The sequence below is a fragment of the Corvus brachyrhynchos genome, unplaced genomic scaffold (genome assembly GCF_000691975.1).
Source record: "Corvus brachyrhynchos isolate BGI_N302 unplaced genomic scaffold, ASM69197v1 scaffold101, whole genome shotgun sequence".
NCBI classification, from domain to species: Eukaryota; Metazoa; Chordata; class Aves; order Passeriformes; family Corvidae; genus Corvus; species Corvus brachyrhynchos.
The window spans coordinates 9184583-9206743 of record NW_008237239.1 but is presented as its reverse complement, the minus strand read 5'-3'; the positions used below and the strand labels follow the sequence as shown (position 1 = coordinate 9206743).

General features: G+C 37.9%; 1 protein-coding gene across 4 annotated transcripts in view; it reads right to left on the bottom strand.

The window, feature by feature from the left end:
• The window catches only part of ARHGAP29 (Rho GTPase activating protein 29), a 52578-nt gene extending 30451 nt beyond the window's left edge, over positions 1–22127 (bottom strand). For 2 of the 4 annotated variants that reach the window (XM_017729871.1, XM_017729872.1), the window contains exons 1-2: positions 21807–22127; positions 19427–19772 (exon numbers count right to left, since the gene is read on the bottom strand). In XM_017729871.1, coding sequence (XP_017585360.1) covers positions 19427–19688 — 262 coding nt within the window. In that variant the 5' untranslated portion in view covers positions 19689–19772; positions 21807–22127. The remainder of the gene's footprint in view (positions 1–19426; positions 19773–21806) is intronic. The other 2 variants (XM_017729870.1, XM_008630266.2) reach the window with 1 other exon arrangement.
• Positions 22128–22161: the final 34 nt, after the last annotated feature.

Below are 22161 nucleotides of genomic sequence, written 5' to 3'. Positions count from 1 at the left end.
ACATTGTAGAAGGAAAAAACCTTCACTCAGGACGTACACTAAGGTAAAAACTACCATTCATGGGCACATTTCCTGCTGGAAGGGACAAGGAAGCTCTATCTGTAACATGACACACAAAAGTCTAGGAAAACCCATTTTACACAGCAGTAAATTAGGGAAGTTCTATGTAACTTGTTAAAAAAAAACCCCCAAACCAGTTGTGGCTTTTTCTTCATTTACACCTACATATAATGATTTTTAAAACTGACTCAAACACAGGTAAGGCAAAAAAATTTCAAAAGCCTGGTATGCAACATGGCCATGATTCAGTGCATCCACATTAGCAGCAGAGGTTGTTTACGACAAACACACATTGATCTAAAGGCATACTATAGCTGAGAGTTTGCAACTTAATGGGGAAAACAATCCAGGCTTGAAGCAGTTTCCATAAAAGCAACAATAGTAGAAGCTGCAACCTCGGGTAAGAATTTTTTTATTGGGGATATGAAAGAAGATTAGAAAATTTTAAAAGGCATGAAAATACCAGGTAAAATCAATTGCTTATCCACATCTTTCAATTCTATGTAACACACCTCAGATGATTAAAGTGAGCAAGCAGGAGCTTCAAAACAGAAAAGGGTGATTCTTCATGTAAGCGACCTGTGGTATTTCTTGCCAAAATACAGCATTGACACAAGAAGTTTACATGGAAACAAAGAGAGACTGGACAAGTTAAGTTTTCCTGTGGGTTACTAATGAGTCAGTAAATGCCTTGGTGGGTCTGGCCATGAGTTCTGGCCTGTGCCTTGCACAGCCTGTGGGTGCTGCTGCTTAGGAGCCTAGACCAGACTGGCCGCAGTTCAGTTCCTCAGCATCCATGACTGCTGCACCACAGCTGTTCCTACACACGAAACAGAACTGCTGCCTCTGAATTAACTTAATTCCTTTTGAACCTGCCTTCACAACTTTTCATTCAACTACTCCACACTATTCTACTGAACTACCAAGCATTGTACTAAACCAACGTAACTTGCAACAGCTCAAGAATTCTACTAAGCAAAAACAGTTCAGAACATATGTCCAACCTCTTTTTACTTTTCTCTAACTATTCAATTTTGGCAATCAACACAGCTCAGACAGTGGGTTAGACACAGCTTTAGCCTAAGCCAGTATGGCCACTGCCACCTTTTAAAACTCAGAAAAATTTTATAGCTGCCAAAAGGATAACAAGTAATTTTAATGGTCCCTTCAGGCTTTAATCCATCATTTGTACTCCATCAATGCAACAATAAATGCTGTTGGGAGTACCAGGCAGCTCCAGGCAAAGGCAGTGATGAAAATGAAAAACAGCAAAGCTGTACTGATGTCCACATACTCAAAGTGTATCAGACAACATAGAAAATAGATCTTAAAATTACAGTAACATTATCTTCAGCAATTAGGTTATTAATAGTTAGAGGTAATTCAAATTAGTTCATTCAGAAATATGTCTAGTGTGTAGACTTAAGTTTTGAAATTCTTAAGGAGGTAGTCCTTGGAGCTTGTATCTTATCTCTTCCTACAGACCTCCAGAGGTAGACAACTATTCCACAGTTTTTCATCAGAACTAATTATTTTTATTGGCAGGGTTGGAATGGATGGGCTTTTATGAAGGTATTTGAAGACTATATGCCACAAACCATCCCTATCACCTGTCTCTGTCTAAGCAGGACATATGCAGTCCTCACATGAAGAGCATGAATATTGTGGTCAGTGGACTAGAGATGGTTTGCACAAGTGCACCATTTGACCAGAACTGCACCTCTTGCCTCACCAAGATGATGATGGTGTCCCCGCCTTCTGACACACAGATGCTCACTTGTGTCTGGAGAGAAGAGCTCCTAATCATGGGATCAGAACACCCATACCCCAGGATCCTTTTGGCAACATGCTAGGTAGACTTTTGGACCCATAGCAAATAGGGGAGGGGAAACAAGGCCATAAAGCAGCCCAACCAATGTACAGATTACTGTCAGTTTGAGAGTGCTCAGGAAGGAGCGTATCACAGACATACATCAAACAGCATGAATTATTCTTCGAGTTCAATGTGACTCACAACTACAGACTTGTCATAAGTCACATAGGTCAAAAAAGTCTCTTAAGGTTCCTTATGTGTTTGGTAAAGACAGAAAACCACTCCACCCCCCCCAAGACTAATTAAAGCAAAATTGATCCCAAAATGCAGTTTCTTACTATTAAAATTTGATAACATATCTTGCCAGAACACTAGAGCTGGGGGAAAAGGCAAAATAAGTGAGAAGGGGAAAAAGAAAGAAAATCTTGAAATAGACACAAGCCTCTTCAAGTCTGAAACAGAAGTAACAAGCTTCGAAGGGAAATGCTAGTTGAAAACAACCACTGAGTTGAATCAAATGTTTATCATACCATCCAGGAGAACACTATCACTAAAATAATGCATTCAAGCAGGAGATTACTTATTTGTACTCTCAAAAGCAAAGGTCTGGCTACACCCAACTTCGATTTCTTTGTATTCCATCACTGTATCATTTGTTTACAAAATATCTGAAACATTGTTTCTGTGCTTCCAGAAGACAAAAGGTCTGTGACAAGTGGTGCTTGGGGAGAGGTGGGGGCAGAAGTCATCAGGAACCACAACTACACTGCATTCACAATGACTGAGACCAAACAGACACTAAACCAGAGATTTCCTGTTCAGGACAGATTTAGAAACCTCAGGCAGCAAAACAGTCTAAATATGCCAGATCAACAGAAACACAGTTTTGATTCTAAGAAGTCTGAAAATGGTTGAGATCAAACAATGGTAGAGCAAATACTGCTTACAGTGAAAGGAATGCACAAGGAAATGTGTCTCCAATGAGTACCTGCAGCAATTCAATCTAACTGAAGTAGTCATAAAATAGATTTACTTTCAGTTTTCTTTCTGTCCCTTGTATCACTGTACACATTCACTGATGCGCATGAAGTCCTGCACCAGTGGATGCCATCTCTCAAGCTTAATAGCATGAAACGAAAAATCCACAGAATTCTAAAGCCATGACTGCCAGTGATCCTGCAACACAGAGGCCATCTCGGAGCACTTGAGTTCAGCTGTTCACTCAGGTGACTAGTTTCCTGCAATCTCCTGGAGGAGTGAGTCAGCCCCCTACCTCTCAAAAAGGAAAAAACAGCTCTTAAAATTGAAGGGGGGGAAAAAAAAAAAAAAAAGGCTTGGGTAGAGCTTAGTAGCCTATCAGCAAATCATCTTTCACCGGGGGGTTGAACTGTCATTCACAGGAGCTGAATACAAGCTCTTCCCAAATGAAAGCATACTCTGTGGAAGTGGAGAAAGAACAGGATGAAAAAACACATATTCAAAGCTGACAAGCCTAATATACAAGAATGATAATACTAAGCAGCTGGAAAGTCTGTCGTTTGGCAAGCCATCTCAGTAGCACACTATTGTCATTAGCATCCCACTCCTCAACGGTTTTGATCACCACATTTTGTAACAGCTCACCCATCTTTAATGTAAAAGCATAATCTACCTATTTTCTAATTTTACGTATCTCTTAAAGGGAAGTGTTTGTTTAGTGAGTTACTAAGCGATAATGTCCTTACAGCTATGGATTCTATTCACGCAAAACAAAATCAAATTTGCTCATCAAGCTTGTCAGCACCAGTCACTCTCCCTGCCAAGTCAGGGCTGGTCACAATACATGCAGTCAGAAAAGGCACTGCTGTGTCAGTTGGCTGGCATTCTTTTGTCTGACCTGATTTATTGTTGGCCCAAACATTTCTGAAGTTGTTTATGTCAACAAATGTTTGCCAGGATAAGTTTAAATACACACTAACAGTCTTTTCCCCACTACACTGCTCTTCAGACCTATACAGAACAGGCACACCCAGTTCCACTTACTGCTTCTCCACCTAGAATATTAAGGCCTTTGAACAGCAGCAGACTCTCTCTCTACTACTTGATTTCCACCAGTCCCAAAAGAAGGGAAACCACTAATACAACTACTGTTCTGCTGTGGCTAAAAGTTTGCTTAGAACAGAAGTTGGTCACACTAATGAAAGACAGGGCAGCAATCTAGATAGAACAACTGAAAAGTAACACATCCCTGCAAAATTCTTTGAGTCAGAATGCATGTGAGACTGTCAAAGCAGATATTCTAGCTCACAACATGTAATAAGGTCCAGCTTTCCATTAGAAGCTTTTTACAATTAGAAAGATGTGATTAGTTATGTCGTGCATTCAAATAGTTTTCAAGAATGTTACACAGTGTGGAACAATCCACCATGTATACTCTCTACAGCCACAAGTTTATATACACAGACTGGTCTCTTTAGGCTGGGGGGAAATCTACATAAACTCACCCCATTTGTCAAAATCTTACTATAAACAAAATAACTTGGATTTTTGCACAAGTATTTTCTCCATCTACCTTCACGAACAAACTACGCCTTCACTATGATCAGCATCTACCAAGAACTCACTCTATGGACATTTCCAGTAGAATAAATGGAACTGATGAGAACACCTAAATGCCCATTGTAGCCATCACCCTCACTAGGTCTAGTCCTCATTTTGAGAACTCCCTTTGTAAATCTGTTCTCCTGGGATCAGCTAAAGTGTGTGTACTTCACCTCCCCTTCTACTTCTACTGAAAGATAGGAGTCTCAATTCCAGTTCTAAGCACCATTTCACATCTTCTCCATAAATCCTGGCCTGTTTCAGGACAAACAGGCCAGACAAAACAGTCTTGCAGGATGGTGGTGAGAACAAGCACACAAACTGGGAAGCAATTTCCCCAATATCTAGACTCACAACTTTTTATTAAAGTTTCACCATACAGAATGCAATCAGCTCCTCATCACTTTCAATCTTGGAAGGATTCAGAAGAAAGATGCTTGAGTAACCAACATTTCAATATGCAATACCAATATCTTGGCTAAGAGACCATTCACTCTTATTTACTAAAAATGTCATTTTTGATCTTAAGGTAAATTATATCCTGTTTCTAGTACATTATATAGAAGGATTACATGGTATCACTAGTTATGCCACCTAGGGAAGGGAAAAAAAATTAACATTGGAATAAAGCTGATCCAAAATAAAACAGATTTAATCTAAATTCACATTATCTTCATCTATGTCCATATTGCATACTAGGACACTGTCAGCACTCAGGTCTGAACCTGATCCAGACTATGAGACTTCCCAGTGAGCATCACAGAGTAGGCAAAACAATCACATAACAATGAACTGTGTGGAAATCACCTAATTCCTACATCTGCAGTTTGGCAAACAGTCCCAGATTAAACCATCATTTTCTTTTTGCCCTCCTCTCTCTGTCAGCCCCATTCTAACACGATTAACAGCCTGGCATATTTGTCTGATTTAACAGAGTTCACCACATTCCAAAGACCACAAGAATTAATCAGACATACAGTGAAAACATATTTTACATTGATTGTGGTTTGACCATAGTAAAGTTATCTATGTCCCTGCTGTCTGGTCTACTGTCAAAGCAGCTTTTTCTTAGGCATATGTCTAACTACATATGAGTTAGACATGATTTTCACTGATTGTATGGATATAAAAACTTTTTCCTTTAATGGTGACAGAGAGATTTGTTGGTGGTCATAGTTCAGGAGTGATGAGAAAGCAGCAGTCTTAGTTACTGTATTTCTTCCTTTATGTGGCTACACGCTGCAGATGTAAGGAAGGAAACATTTTAATTCACTGAAACACTCAGAATTTCTGGAAGAATTTATCTCTAAAATCTCTAGGCTGGAAGCTGCCAAATGCACTAATGAAGTCATCACCTTTCTACCCTGTGCACAATGCAGAATTAGAAGCTACCTACCCATCCCTCTGTCAAGAAACATTGTACTTGAAGCTTCCAAATTAGCAAGACAGACAGCCCTAGCCTTTTTTGTTCATCAGTATCACAGCAACCCCTGTTGTCATGGCATCATTAAAACACACCACACCAAATTCACAGTCTTTGGCAACATGTGCTCCAACCAATGTTCTAACCACATTCTACTGAAGCAAAAAAATTTACAATTTACAGAAAAGAATCAGTTAAGAAATTATTTCAATGAGGAAAATCTAGGGACATGTGAAGTTTGATTAGGAATGAGGAAAAGAAAGAAAAAAAATAGCAACCCAAACCCCTGTATTTGAAATAAAAGTATAGAGTTTTGTAAGGGTTTTTTTTTTTTTTTGAGAAGAGCAATATACTGACCCAGTTCAGTGAGAATGCATTGAAACTTCCTGCAAACAGCTCACTGAATACAGTATATTGAAAGTAGCACTGTTTGATTTCAGTTATTCCACACAAATAATGTTTTTATAATACAAGAAAATATTTAACATTTGGCAAGTCAGTTGCCTATTTACAGTTAAACTACTAAATTTGATCTTAAAATCAGGTTGCACAAATTTAGATTAAAATAAAAAAGCACCTGGTACTTAGGGGTTTTTTTTTTTTGCAGATTAAGGGTAGAAGTTCTGCCTCTACTTTTTGAAATAAGCACTGTGTATATTAAAGGCTTGCAATTTTTGCAGAAAAAATATTCCTGGGTAAAACACAAAACTATCCCCCATTAGTTCAGCCTTCCAGGTTAATTTTTTTAGCATGATGAACTTTTGTTATATATCACAAATGCCCAAAAAACCCTTTCAGATTTGTCATTTGCTATCAGGGATTGGCCAAAATACAGCAATCTATCAATTTAAATTTGACCACTAACCATGCTGATTAGCCTCTGATGTGACCTTGAGCTGTGGTGGTTTTTGTTTTTTATTAAACTGGGCTAACATTTGCATCCCATTTTAGTTATGGACCAATTCTGTACTTGTGAAGTCAAAACTTTTTTAAGAAGTCCTTCTTGACTACACATATAGAGCAAACCCAGACTAAATTAATTTTCAGAAATTAAAGTTACAAAAATAAAGATGCCTTAAAACAATCTTTTCAAAAAGTCAATAAAATCAGTGTACATACAAAATACATCAGAATAATCAAAATCTTCTAATTGTGCCTACACTGAAAGCAGTTACATATTTTCCTTTTGTTGGTTTGCCAACTGACATCAGCAGAAAAGCTGTTACTTCGTATTCATTTCACATTTAAATTCATAGATGAATTTCCCATTTGTTAAAGTGAGGAAGCCTTTCAGAAAAAAACCTACCACAATGCAGCTTTTAATCTACTTCAATATGCTCAATATGCTGTACACTACATGCCTTTAATTTTTTTATTCTACTAGGCTTGAGATTCCAGTCAACTAACCTAGATGTGTTCAGCCATGCAGTTTAACCTTTAGAATACTTTAATCTTTTATTAAACCAAAATTTAGAGACCAGAAGCCAGTAATGAAAATTGCTAGTTTCCTTACGTACCTGTTTCTGACAAAAGAGAGTGAAAACACTACATGGTCATTTTAGTCACCATTCATTTCCCTGAATCTTCCCAGAGATTAAGAATAAAGCTAGGTGAGGATAATGCTTCAGCAGTTTCAGAACACTTTTTAAGTTAGAACTGGAAATTGTCAAGTGGACATAAGGCTATATTCTTTAGTATGAACACATTAGCAATAAATCTGATCAGCCACAGTTCACAAAAAATCATATCCATTGAGAAAGGCAACCATACCACTAGTAGTGACTAGTTACTTATTTCTTATTCAAGGATATTTCACTAAAACTTAGTCAAACAGTCACTAGACTGAACACCTGCCAATGGAAGACACTGTTAAAATAAAATGAGAACTCTTATGCTCTAAGCAACTATGTTCCTTGCATACTGCTTCAAGTTCTGAGAGTACATGAAGCAATATTCACTCATTTACATTTACAGCACAAATTTTCTGAAAAAAAGAACAAATCGGAAAATGAAAGAATCACCAGCAGGTTGATCATACCATATCAAACTTGCACACAGAAAGGGCAGTATCAAAGTTATGGTTTATTCATTCTAAATAAAATAAATTTAACCTTTGGTAACCAGCATCGAGAGATTATCAAACAATATTTAACCTTTAACTCACGTTAATTTTAGTCTAAAATGCTGTTTTTGTTCTACGTGCCTGCTCCTTCCACTTTTATCCTAAGCCACTGACTGAGTGAAGAAGCTATTTTACTGCTGCCTGCCCACCTAATTTTCAAAAGACCACACAAAGCCAGGATTATGAGATTATATGGTGTTAAACAATGGGTGTGTTACTTTATTCAATTATTTTAAAGGAGCTTTTTAAACACAATTATGGACTGCTATAGGATGTGACAGTAGTCCATTTCTGGTTTGTTGATTATAAGAAAAAAGTTACACTTTAAAAATCAACATAGATTTCAAGTAGTATTCAAATCACTAAAGCAGCAGCTAGTAAAATTAGTTGTCGAGAAAACTGGTGAACATAAAGGAAACCCAAGAGTAAAGCCTGACTGCGTAACTCACACAGGTGACAGAGCCATTTGAATGGTCCAAAGGAAATCGTTTAAAAATTCCCATTTACTAGACACATGAACAGTCAATCCCCACTGCAATACAGTGCTTTGGTATCAGTTATTTCACACCAAGGCATTTTTGATGATTTTGTATAAAGAGAAAACACAGTAACACTATCATTAAGGCAGCAACCGATGTCACGCTGGCACTTGCACTTTCCAAAAGACCACAGTAATTCACTGTACATCTCCGCAATAATTTTTAATAGAGTAGTATTTCTTCATAAATACCCTGCAACAGAAAGGTGAAAAACACCACAGAAATCATTTGCTTTGTGGTTCTGGATTTGCCCAGTTGTTTCTCCCTAGTATCACTTAAGTTAGGCATCAATGCTAAATTAAAAATTTATATGCTCCAGACCTATTGCTTTCTTTCCACATGAAGTGTGCAGCCACCGTCTCTAAAATCTCATGTCTAGTCGTTATCTGAAGCCATCTGCAGCTAGGAGGAGTTCTCCATTGCTTGCTAAATTTGTTTGCTCATCCTTAACACAAGGGCTTCAACATGAATACCAGAAAGCATTTAATCTGACCACTCTGCAGTCTAAATCCTACTGTGAGTTTCCCCTTCTTCACCACTGGCATAAGCTATTTATCACAGTCACTTTCTCAAAGGCCTTCAGGAACTGTCTTCACTCAGCTATCACAGTTCATGTATGCTGCTAAGCTTTCAGATAAACAACTTGCAGCTTACTCAACACAGCACAAAGAATATAGAACTACCCCTCAAAAAAGCTGCCTCCTTCAACTGCTCATCTCTCAGGAGTGGATAACCTACTTGTGAGCTGAGACCACAGCTCATTTTCTTGGCTACCAGTCTTCCGCTGCTCTGCGCCTCCAGCTTAGTGATTCCAGTAAACACTTTCTTCCCCCTTGTTGTCAGCACTGGACAACTTCTGGACAGATCTTTTAGTTCCATAGTTGTGGTAGTACAAAATACCTTATATACCCTGTACACAATGAATGAATGAAATTAAAAAGTCCACAGGAGAAACAAACAAAAAACCACACAGAAAAGCATCCTACTAAAGAATCCGTTCATAGCACTATCAACACTAAAACAGCAAGATGAATTTGTGAACACTGAGCAGTCTTCAAGCTAATGCTTCAGGAATACCATGTCCGTAACTATTTCAGTGACATCCAATCTTAAAACTAGAGCTAAGAATATAGTTGTAGTCCAAAAGTAGAACATTAACTGAGATGTTACATTTCCTCACAACACAGAGCCCTAAAAATATCACACCTGCATAAACTGTAAAAATTTAAATTTAATACTTAGAGAAGAACTTGGAAATGCTAAATACAAAACTAACATCTGGCCCCAAGTCCTAAAGATGTCAAAGCCTCTTTCTGAAAAGGCATGAAGGTGCTTTAATTCCACCACACAAATATAATTCCTGCAACTTACTGATCTACAATCCTGCAATTGAGGTTTTCAATTATTTTTTCATTTTCATTTTTTAATGCATCTTTGCTGAAACTTCCTCACTAGGTCTTTCCCACCTTGCAGATTTCTCAAACTGGGAAAGTACTGAGACATTACCAGAGTTACAAGAACACCCGATTCCTTCCAAAATAAGAACCTCTCCTTACCTTTAGCATGTATGCGTAGCAACATCCACAATCCCATGGTCATTCTGTGTCTCACGGATAAGCAGTACTAACAGAACTTGTACCGTCATCATGAACTGCTGCAACACCCACCTGTTGGCCCTGAACCCAAGTTATGCACAGCAGAGAGAGTCAACATATTTGAAAAAGGGAACATGTTATAGAACTAAAATAGCTTAAATATCTGAAGCAGTTCAGTCACGACAAAGAAAACAAGACTGAAGAGGCAAGTTTTGTTAACTTAAGATTAAAACTGGTTTATCAACTAAAAATAACTGTAATTGACAAGTAAGAATTCCTACATACTTTTAAAAATTAGTCCAAGAAATTATTCAAGCAATAAATGAGGAAAAAAATGGTGAAAAGGAAAAAATCCTTTGTTCAGCTAAATCATAGCCTCTACAAAAGAAAATTCCTCAAGTCATAGGTTTTGCTTACACAACATTACACTGTTCTGTAACGAATGTCATTAAGATGAAAGTTTAACTCAAACACAGCTATTTTCTACAGCCTTACATGAGTCACCTCCGTCTTCCAGAAAAAGGGGCATTTTAGGCGGACAAAGGAGTAACTCCCCATAAAATTCCTACTTTCCTGAAAAAATGGAAACAGCCACCTACAAAAATCAAGGTTCAAGCTCTGTACCAAATCTTCTACCCTGCCATGCTGTTCTAACTCTAATCCATTACTAAGATAACAATCAAATCACTAAAACTGTCAGATTAGATGAACATTTGCTCAGAATTAAGAAACAAGTCGGCTTCAGTTCTGTGACCTAGCTACATAAATAGGAAGAACAAACACTTCCAACAAAACTTGTGAAAATGAATGGTTTAGTCTATGAAAGCTTCATGAAGTCAAGATCATTAAGATGACAATCACAGCTGTTAACTCTATGCTGTCAGGCATACAAAAATTATTTGTATTGATGTTCTTTTATGTTGCAACTTTGATAAAATGATGCATCAGCAAAATAAGAAAATGGAATATTTTTGTGGATCTGCTATAATATATTTTGCCAAGAGTGGGAAACTCATTTATGGGAAGCAGTTTTTGTTTTGTTTTTAAACACAAGAACTCCTACATGTACATGAGAATTACTGTTTAGAACACAAGACTCAGACTGGATATGCATCAAATCTTATCTTTCAGATGTTAGGACAGAGTTCTTTGAGAGATGCAAATTGTTTTTTGGTTCAAGTGTTCCTGCTTCTTAAGCTGCAAACTACATTAGAAGAATTTTTGTTGTTGAAAGGCCTAGCTTTACTTTCAAATAGGAAAATATGACTATTCATCCTCTTCCTCACTAGTGACCTTTCATCTTGCTGATCTTGTAATTTCAGTTCCATTAGTCTAGTTGCTGTGATGGAAAGGGAAGCTAATACTAATTAACACAAGAGCTAAGGTTCCTTAAGTGTTTTGAGCTCCTTTTGTACATCAGAAATGTGAAAAGGAGGAAGAATGAAGTTTTTCCTTGTATTCCTTTTTTTTTGTACTTCAAAAGCAACATAAAAATGAAAAATGCCTGTGCTCTCTTATAAAGAGTTCCGAATTTTCCTAAAGAAAGATATGCTAATTATTTAAGTCAACAAAAATATCTGACTGCACATAAGGGTTGATTTTACATTTTAAACACTCACGGGCCTTCAAGACACCCCCCCTCCTGACTGCTGATCTTAGACACTATAGCAACAAGTGAACATTTGTTCTGAAGGAATGTGGAGTATGCAACTGGGGGAGGGGTAGTACTATCAGCCACAAACTTATCTCCTAGTCCACTAAGTTAAATAATAACTTCAATCTTCCCTGAAACTGAAGAAATAGCATTTACTATCCAACATTAGCAACCAGCATTTAACAGGCAGCTTACACTTTGACTATGAAGAACACAGATTTGCTTGAACTCAACTTCAAGAGGAGGTTGGTTTTTTCCTCTTGTTAGAATAGTGAAAACCGAAGAATTGTTCCATGACTGCAGATGAATTAAGCAGTGCACTACCACTGCAAACTTGCAAAACAAAACAAAATACCCAGCTCCTCTGGCTCTGGTCACAGCGTCTGAAAGCCCAAGACTCCCTGACAAAAGCCTGCAGACAGCAGACTCACAGAAAACAGGAGGCTTGGGCAAAACAGACTGTGGGATGATCTGGAGCGAAATGAAAAGAAAGGTGGAAAGTTCACTCTCCCAGATTAAGTGCAACAGTCCTGGGAAAAACCTATGGTTCATAGCTATGCTTGGGTAATTCCTGGTTCATAGCTATGCTTGCCTCCCATAAACTGACTATAAAATACTTCTTTTTGCATTGCTGTGGGTTTGCCTTTATCCAGGCTGTACCTCAAATTTCTACTTTCTTTGCATAACTTCTCAAGTTTGAGGAAGCTGGACAGGAACATGACCCAGGGCCAGGGATCTCAGTGCTTTCTGCCCAAGAGAGGGACCAGAAAAGGACGGGTGTGAAAGTCAAGGAAGCATGGGAAAATGACCAGGAGGTCTCTGGTTTCCTGTGGTCCTACAGCTCCACTAAGAGAAGCAGCCTGTCTAATTTTTTTCCTCTAAGTTTTGCCATTAAAACACCCAGAAGAAGCTCTTAAAAAAAATCACTACTACTACTACCTTTCAGTTCTTAGCAATAATTTTACTTGTTTAAAAAAAATAAAGGCAGTATTAAATTTGTTCTTATCCTTGTTTATATCTTTTACAACTTTCAGCTTGAAAGACTATTTCAGATTTGTGAAAGGACAATTTCAGTTTCAGACTGACGGAACGTATACTTAGCAGTGACTACTACTTGGAGGTATGTGAAAGGGTGTACTAAGGGTGTACAGTCAGAAAGACTGGAAGCAGATATGACTTTACATGTAAGAAGCAGGTTTCAGAAAGGCAAGTTTAAAAGATGACTGTCAAATCCAAGTGTACCAAAAGCACAGTGCTAAGGTGACCGATTAATTTTCCATCTACAAAGGGCACTCTCTGCTTGCTGCTCTCCCCACTACCACCTCACCTTTCATATACCCCTGTCAAAGTTAGCATTCAATAATGTAGACAAAAGAATTGGTACAGGTTTTAGCAGTGTATGCTGTGATGGCAGACTGGAGGGTGACACCAACTCTGCCTAGAGCTTCACAGTCTTGTTCCATTTTAACCTCTGGCCACTCGTTCCTTTGCCAGCCACCTTCCCCCTATTTGCTGGTACTCAGCACAATCTTACAGTCAACTCATTGAACTGACCTGGCTAAAAATTAGCTCCTTTCTTCCTAGGATTAGTTTTCAGGCAGATTTGCTCCCAAAACTTGGCTTGCTATGCAGTCACCAGAAAACTACCACCAGTGTCAGGAAGAAGCAGTGAGATCACAGCCGCTCACGCAAAAGTTTCTTCGCAAACTGCTGTGGAAATAGACTATCAGCATGTTTAAAACAAAACCCCAAACATAACAAGCTTTATAGTAAGAAAACAGCAGTTTTAAATGCATCGTGTAGATTTTAAGCAGTTACAGAACTGTATCAACAATTCAGCTGCTGATGGAGAAGGGGGGAAAAAAAAAAAGGCAGTTTCAGCAGGGGAACCGGCAGAATTTATTCCTTCCAGCTGCCCCAGCCTGGTTTAGTCCCGGCTTCCCTGCTACTGCAGCACACAAGGACACTTCTGCTAACTCTGCCATGGGAACAATAACACCCAAAGCAGCAAATACAAGTTGTCAGAATTCACCTTTTAACACTTAATCTGGTTCAGCAAGAGGATGAACAATCTCATTACAGGCAAATGCATTTAAAACATGCAGTTATTTCCTTGTGGATCAAGTCTGAATAGAGCTACAAAGTACAAAAAACCTATATTTTAATAATAAATCACAGAATCATTCTTCAGATATTGCAAGCATATTACACTTTGACAGATTCTGGAAGTGATAAACATTAAAATTCCACTTTAGACTATTTGTCAACATCCTCAAGTATTTTTAATTCTGTGATATTATTTATTAGCTACTAGACAGTTTGTTTTCCTTTTTTTTTGTGCTACATGGAATAAGAGAGACAATGTGCTACACTTTACATGGATTCCTCTACCTTTTTCTAATGATTCTCAATGGTCATTTAATAATTCACAAGAAGGTTGTTTACACATTTGATAATCACTATGTTTTCACAGTTCCCAAAAGTTAGCTGCCCTGATCACATTTTACTTTCCCTTCTCTCGTGAAAGGTTATTTATCACACAAAACACTACCCAGCAGAAAAGCAGCAAAATCTTCCACACAAAGTCTAAAGAGATCAGTCCAACTGCCCTCAAAGCAAAACAAATATAAAAAACTCCTGCAAACATTGCTTCCAGAAACTGTTGCAAAGAAAAGTAAATACTTTATCAGATCCTCCTTTAGAGCAGTTTGCCCACCTACCAAGCATTCATAGTATGAGGTGTCATTAGACAGGTAAATACATCTAGTTTAAGGTGTATCAAAGACAGCACCTTTCACTGAGAAACATCAAAATTGGAATAAAGAACAAACAGCAAAATTACACCTAGTATTAAATATTATCATAAATTCAATCTGTAATCTTCACTGCAATAACTAATGAACTTCAGATTTCCCTAGCAAAACAGGACAAACTGACTTTAAAGAACACTGCCTCAGAAAAAAAGGACATTAGTATTTTAGACTGTAAGAAAATAAAGAAATAAAAATGGAATGCTAAAAATACTGCAGTGCCTTAATCATACTAAAAATAGGGACAATATACATTATCAAGCCAGGAAGGGCTGAAGAGAAATCACTCACCTTTGAGCCTCAGGCACTATATTCAGTAAAAGGCTTCTGGCTTTTAGTGTAGCATGTAATTAACGCCAATCTCTGTGGTGCTAAAAGAAGGTTTTGAAGTCACTAGAGATTACAAGTTCCTCATTTTGAGGAAACTATTTACCTTGAGACACCTTTAGGATAGTCCCACTGGGGTGAGTATCTTATCCTTCAAAAATAACAACCTGATAGGTTTCAAGTTAGGTAGCATTCCTGATGCTTTTGAAAGTATTGGTCTTACTATAAAGAGAATGTAAACATTCCTGACCAGGCCATCCAGTTTCAGCAGTACTTTTGCCTCTGCTTTAGTTTAAAAACAGGAGCCAAACCAAACAAAGAAAAAAACCCCAACAAAAACAAACAAACAAAAAATAAACAAAACCCAAAAATCTATCAAACTCTAAAAAATCAGACACATTCTGATCCTCAGAGAAATTAAAGATAATAGCTTTATCTTGCTAGTCTGATTTCTAAGATACCTGGGAAAAAAGAGTATACAAACATTTTAGAATGAACTACAATTTACATTAGTTGAAGATCGGATGAAATTGAAGAAGAAAGTTTTTGCTCATTAAAAGGATGCAGAATTACCCACATGAAGAACACAACATCACACTTTGAAGGTTACTTCAAAGTTTGTGATAAAGCAAGCAAAAACTTCCAAAATATATTCTGAAGTACAGTCAAGAAGACTACATATTAAAATGTAATTACTCCTGCACTTTTAAACCACATGCAAATTTTACCCTTAGAGCTATTCATAATGAAACAGTATTTCTCACAGTCTCAAGGGCAGACCTTATAGTACATACTATATTTCTTAAAAAAAAATAAAAAGCAGCAGATGTCACAAAACTAGTAGCTAACTACCTTCAGAGTAGGGAAACAGGAATGCTCCCCCCCTTTCTAATGCAATACAAGCAAAAGCTACTATGTACTGTTGAAAGATGAAATACTTACTCTCAGTTCATAATTAAGAGACATTTTACTGTGTCCTAAATATTCTTTTGTGTGGTCTTTTTAAACATGAGAAAATTAATCTCATTTGAGCAAAGACCACACAGTAGCATTATTTACTTAAAGCAACAATAAAGTTTATGATAGGCAGTAAAAGCTTGGACTGTAGTCACCACCCTCATACATAAATACCTATTGAAAAGATTCTCAACTTTGCATATCAATGCAATAAGCAATATTGCTTTTGAACTGGTTGATTCTCTAATACAAGTTTGTAAGAGCTAGGTCCTGCATGTTTGGGACAAGAACTAACCTCTTCAAGTTACCAGATTCACCTTAAATATAACTCACACACTCCAAAATCTTTAATATTTTCAGTACTATAGTCAGGTTTTTAAGCCCTCAGCAGGTCTCCATGGGAAGCAAACAACTTCTCAGTTCCTAAAACCGCTTTTACCATAGGAAGTTACTTCTCATCTTGAGTGCCACTACTCTGAAAACCACAGATTGGCTCCAGCCTTTAGACTGTATTTCCCTGTGTGTCCTACCTTTCCAAAGAGGGGTGTAAGTTGAAAGCAACAATAAAAGTTTCTCACACTCTGAGCCGATAGCTGAAATGTTATTGTTGGAACTCAAAAAGCATAGAGAAAACACAGAGAAAACTCACCAGCTTTCAAGCCATTATGTCTTAACAGTTTGTACTCCAGATTTACATTAGAACAGAAAGAAGTAAACCTGGGGCACATTAGAAAAACAGAATGCCATCAATAAAACTGAACAGTCAAATGAACAGCACTAAGAATAGCACAAATTACAGGAAATTATCTGAGTCTTCTAAGTATTAATTCAACATACACTCTCAAATCCAGCCTTCCAGGCAGGGATTGCTAGGGAATTTTTTTCATTTTCTTCTTATAAGAAAGAAGATTGACTTATTTTGAGTCTTCTCAATAAATTTCAATTATCTCTTGACTTCATAAAGTACAAATGCTACAACTGAAGACAATCTTTCAGTTCAAACACAAAAACACAATAACAACTGTCCTTACTAGTACTAGCCACATGACAATCTTGCTGATCTGGAAATTGAGCTGAAGACTGGACCAAGAGACTGATGCAGTCAGTTGCACTAACCACCACTACAGTTCCAGCCTGTCAAGTAGAATTAAATACAAGATTTGTGAAACAGCACTGGATTTATTGACATAGGTTCAAAAAATGCCCAGAGCTCTCCTTTAATGAAAACAACAGTAAAGTATCTTGATCTTATGCCTCAGATTGGAGCATTTATAACAGAATGTTACATCCAATGAGTACAAGGCCTAAGGGACAGCAAGAACCTAAAGGTATGAAACACACAGTATTTCACTCAAGACAAGAGACAACTGCAGCTCCCTCATGTCCAAACATCTGTCAAACTTTTAAACTCTACAGTTACATTCAGAGTGTTTTGGTTTGCTGTTTTGGTTGGTTGGATGTTGGTTTGGGTTTCCCTTTGTTGAATGAAAGGTATCAAAAATTTATTCAGCATTATGACAATGAGACTACTGTAAGAAATTAAATCATGTTAGCATAAGGAATGCAAAGAGAAGTAGCCTTGGAATCTATGGAACATTTCATTTACCTAGTACTCCCCTCAAGAGACTTCAACTTATTCTTCATGTTACAAATCTACTTGCATTGGTACCATAACAAAACACAGTTCAAGTCTGTAATCCCAAGGCACTTACGTTCTAGTTTAGACACAAACACATGTTATAGCCCAAAATCTCTTAAGATTTTTCATCCAAGATTGGTTCACTACATCAGATGAATGTTAAGTGAACCATGGGTGAAAAATTGCTGGGCTCTCCATGACAGCTCAGGTACCACAAACAGGGAATACAAGCATCAGTCAGCATGACACTGAAGGCACACTTGGCAATCAGCTGCCAACCACTGCAGACCCCAGCAGCAGAACGGGGACAGTTGGGAGCCACATGGCCAAGCATGAAGCTACGGTGCATCAGGAGTTTAGACAAATCTGCCAGAGAGGCAATACAACAACTAATAGTTGATGTAGAAGCTGAGGGAACAGTGGTTAGAAGCTGAAAGACCTACAGCAGACTAGGAATGCTTACCAAGCAAATATAAACAGTCACTGATGAAACCCTTCTAAAAAGGAAGAAGTTAATTTCCTATCCCCACAACTGATTCCATCTTGGAATAATTAATGTAACTAATTTCAGGCTGGTGGTAAGCTGCAAGCATTACAAACCAGAATTTTATGCACAAGAAGTCTGCTCAACCACCTTAGAAGGTTTTTGTTAGTTTTTGGACAGACAATTGCGAACATTTCCAAACATCAGAAAATGCAAACCAAGCTATGCAGCTTCTAGGAGGTTGTCTCCAGCCAGCAGTAAGCAAGGCCAGCATTATGGAGCTCTCTATATTATGGGGACAAAGATCAAAAAACACTCCCAACTGTGGAAAAGAAACATCTTTCCTTTATAAATTATAAATCCTTTAAATGGACAACACTGTTTCACAAATTAATTCTATACCATAGTATAAAACAAGATGACAACTCCTGTCTTCCATGTTAGTTTTTTTGGATCTTCTGAGTTCAAAATTTTAAACTGACAAGTAATTAATTTGCTGCATGGCAACAGGAATACTTCAGTGTTTTAATAGTCCTTTCCTACAGGATGCCCATTTCATTCTCAGTAGCCACCAGACACCCAACCTCACAAATAACTGCTCATCCTGTGTGCTCAGCAAAAACCTATAAGGACACGACATGGGCACTGGTGTCAAACTATTGCTCTTTTAAGAATTGTTCACACACCTTTTAGCAGCAGTATTTCAGCTGTGGGCACACTCACTTGAACACAGAGGTGACTGCAAATGCTCAGCACTCAGGACATCTTATACAAAACTGCTCTGGTTGTTATTTCAGCTATTAATCTCACAAAATTTAGATAAAAGCTGTCCTGCTGAGGACCAAAACAGGAATAATGCTATTTCCCCAAAAGGAACAGGAACACAGTAACACACACCTCTCACAAGCAAGAAAATTTGCAGTTTCCACCTGCTGGCAGAAGACGGTAAATACTTCTCTTGCAAAGGAAGACAGCGTAGTTATACTCTACCTTAAAACTCAAACTACTAGTGTATAAGACTTTCAAAGACCAAACCAGCCTAGAAAACTGAAATATAACCAAAATAGTAATAGAACTGTTTGGAATTAGAAAAAACGTCCAAGTGGTTAAAAAACTGATCAGTTGATGGTCTCACAAATTTAAGTATCAGCCTAGATATCAGCCTAGACAGCCTGCTAAGAACTTATTTTCCCTTGTTACGATTATGAAACAGATTGCACTCTTCTGGTAAGGAAATACAGAACCCAAACTAAAAACCATCACTTCCCGTAATCGTCATGCTGGGGGTGGGGAGGGAAGAGGAAGGGAGGATAAATGGTGAAGGTAAAGGGCAGGGGAAACAACCACAGCAAACACTAGTTAAAACATACAAATAGAGTAGTTAGGGTTTCAGAAAATCTAAGAATTAAGAAAACTGACACACCTTCTGAAAGAAAGGCTTCCTTCAAATAGAGTAGCACATCTGCAAATTTTCTGACATCATTCACCAGTTGCATGATATATTCTGGATCCACAACAGGATTATCATAGCAGTCAGAGTTGGAGCTAATGCTGCTCAGAGAGCTGCTCTTGGTGCTGCGCCCCATTCCCCAATTTCCTGAATTCGAGATGGTGAAGAAGTTGGAGGTAGACAGTCGGGCTAATCCCAAACCACGCTTGTTACTGCCGCCGTTCTGTCGCAACATCCCAGCAGCCGCTGTACTTGTAGAGCTCCCGCAGTTAACACTCACTGCCACTTGATGTCCATTGGACAAGCCAAAGGCGAAACCCTTAAAAATTGCGGAGGGGGAAGGAGGTGGAGGAGAAGGAAAAATGCTGATTAGTATAGAAATATACGTGAAGCAATACTTTTGTACTGACAAGATCCAAAACTTCTTTCAAGATGATACTGCTTTACATAAAAATGCTAACTGAGTACTATAAAGGCTTTTGACTATTTGAAGTTATTTAAATATGTACAGTAGATAGATTGTTGCATTAAAAAAAAAAATCAATGGCATGCCAAAATTATTTCAAAAGCTAATCGTGATGCATGCTTATTTCATGAGAAAAGTTTCTTCCATGAATATTTATTCTGCGAACCTTAAAAATTGCATTCTGTACATTTACCAAGACCTATTCTTTACCCTGAGACGTTACTATAACTGAAAACAACTGCAAAAACACTTGATGTGATAGACTATGATCAACATCCCTTCTTGCATGAACCACCAAGCTATATTCAGCATCCTGTCTCTTAAGACAATACACAGCCTTGATCCGATAGGATGAATTTTCTCTGTGAAGTGTGCCAAGCAAAAAACCATGGCTTATCACAGTTTGTCTTGGAAAGGAAAACATCCTCAAAGAAGTTATCTGGGCTTTTCAGCCTGTTATCTACTAATATGAAAGGCAATCAAAAGAAAGACATAGAAAAGTGAAGAGAGTGAAAAAATATTTTAGTATCAAAGTTTATCTGCAAATCTCAGTGCAGTTATCTTGAATGATATTGCTCTGCTCAGAAAGTTCCACCATAAAAATGCACAAATTTGGGGGAGTATAAATTAAGCAACTACCTGCATTCCTTTCTTTTAGGAGAAAAAAAAAACAAAAAACCAGAAAGCTACTGAAAATTTTGGCATGTCAGGTTAAGCGATTCATTTCAAAGCAGCAAACTGCAGGTGGCAGAGTCAGGTACGCTTCCAGCAGCTCCCACAACGCCTGCTGTTGTTCTCTCAACACCAGGAGAAATTCTCATTGTTTACAGTATAGCATAAACACCACAGGGGAAAAAAAACAACCAAAAACCAAACTGGAACACAACAGCTAAAACATTAGTGTGGGTTGCAGACACATCTGCAGCAAATCTTCAAATTCAATTACTTTACCTAAAAATAAAAGTTATTATGAACTAAAAAATACAGGTTGAAACGGGTTCTCCTGCATATGTTTGTATTTGGTTAGACCAACTAAAGTAGTAGCACCTTTAGCACTTTGAACACTCCCACTATGAATTTCAATAGGCATTACTCTAATGCACTTCAATTATTTTTCCATTATTTCTGCTTTATTTCTGTTTGCAGTTTAAAAATATCAGAGGAAACATGGTCAAAGCAGTTGTTTTTGTAATTAACCTGCAGGCCTTCCAGGGAATGTGTGCTGGGGGAGGGGGAAGAAAACTTCAAAATTTAACACAAATTACCTGCTCTAATTTCTGTTTACTGCTTAAAGTCAGTACCTGTAAGAGCACTCATGACACTATACAAATAATGCAGATAATTAAGTAATTCCAAACACCTCAAGTAGATTGAAGTGAGGTTTACATTAAACATAGTATTTAAGTAAGTTTCTTCTGTTCCCACATATAATTCTCATGGCTACAAAGCTACTTTGCAATTTTACCTTGCAATTAAGGCAAAACAAGCCACATAACCTTCTCTCCTCTTAACAAGTGTGATATCTATTTATATCGAGAAAGATTTTCATATTATTTAAAATACATGCCTCTTTTAAGTCTGGCCAGCTTCACAGTCAACTTTTTAAGTAGCGTGATGTCTTAGACCTGTTTCAGTGGGAAGCCCATGCTTTTAAAGCTGTATTATTTTAGAAATGTTGCCTTTTTTGTACAAGTAGTACAAAAATGCCAACACTTTGAAAACTATGGAAGTGATGACAAAGTGTTTCTGAACGGAAAAAAACTTGAGAAAACCAAAGCTGAGCAGCTTAGCACAAGAGGCACCTTTTCCTCATAAATATTAGCCCTTATGTCTGTTCCTCCTGTGTTACAAGGCAGATGGGGAAAGTTTCCCTCCCAGAACACATGCCTTTCATTACTGAGAAGTGTTTCATATTTCTTCAGGAGACTCTGGCTTTGAAAACGAAAAGCATCCACCAGCTTTGCTATAAACGCCTCCAGACTCCTTTGGCTCACAGCGAGCCATTGCCCGTCCCGACGGAAAAAAGATAAAAAAAAATAAAGCGGCAGATATTTCAAAAATTTGCTCTCCCAGCACAATTTCCCCAGTAGGGAGGGGAAGAAAGGAGGAAAAAACAAAAAGTAAGAAAAAAAGAAAGGAAAAAAGGGGCCACGTCGCTGGCGGGCCGAGGGCAGGGCCGTTCCCGGTGTCCTGGGTGGGGGTCGGCGCCCCGCCCTGACCCCTCCGCACATTCCCGGCGCCC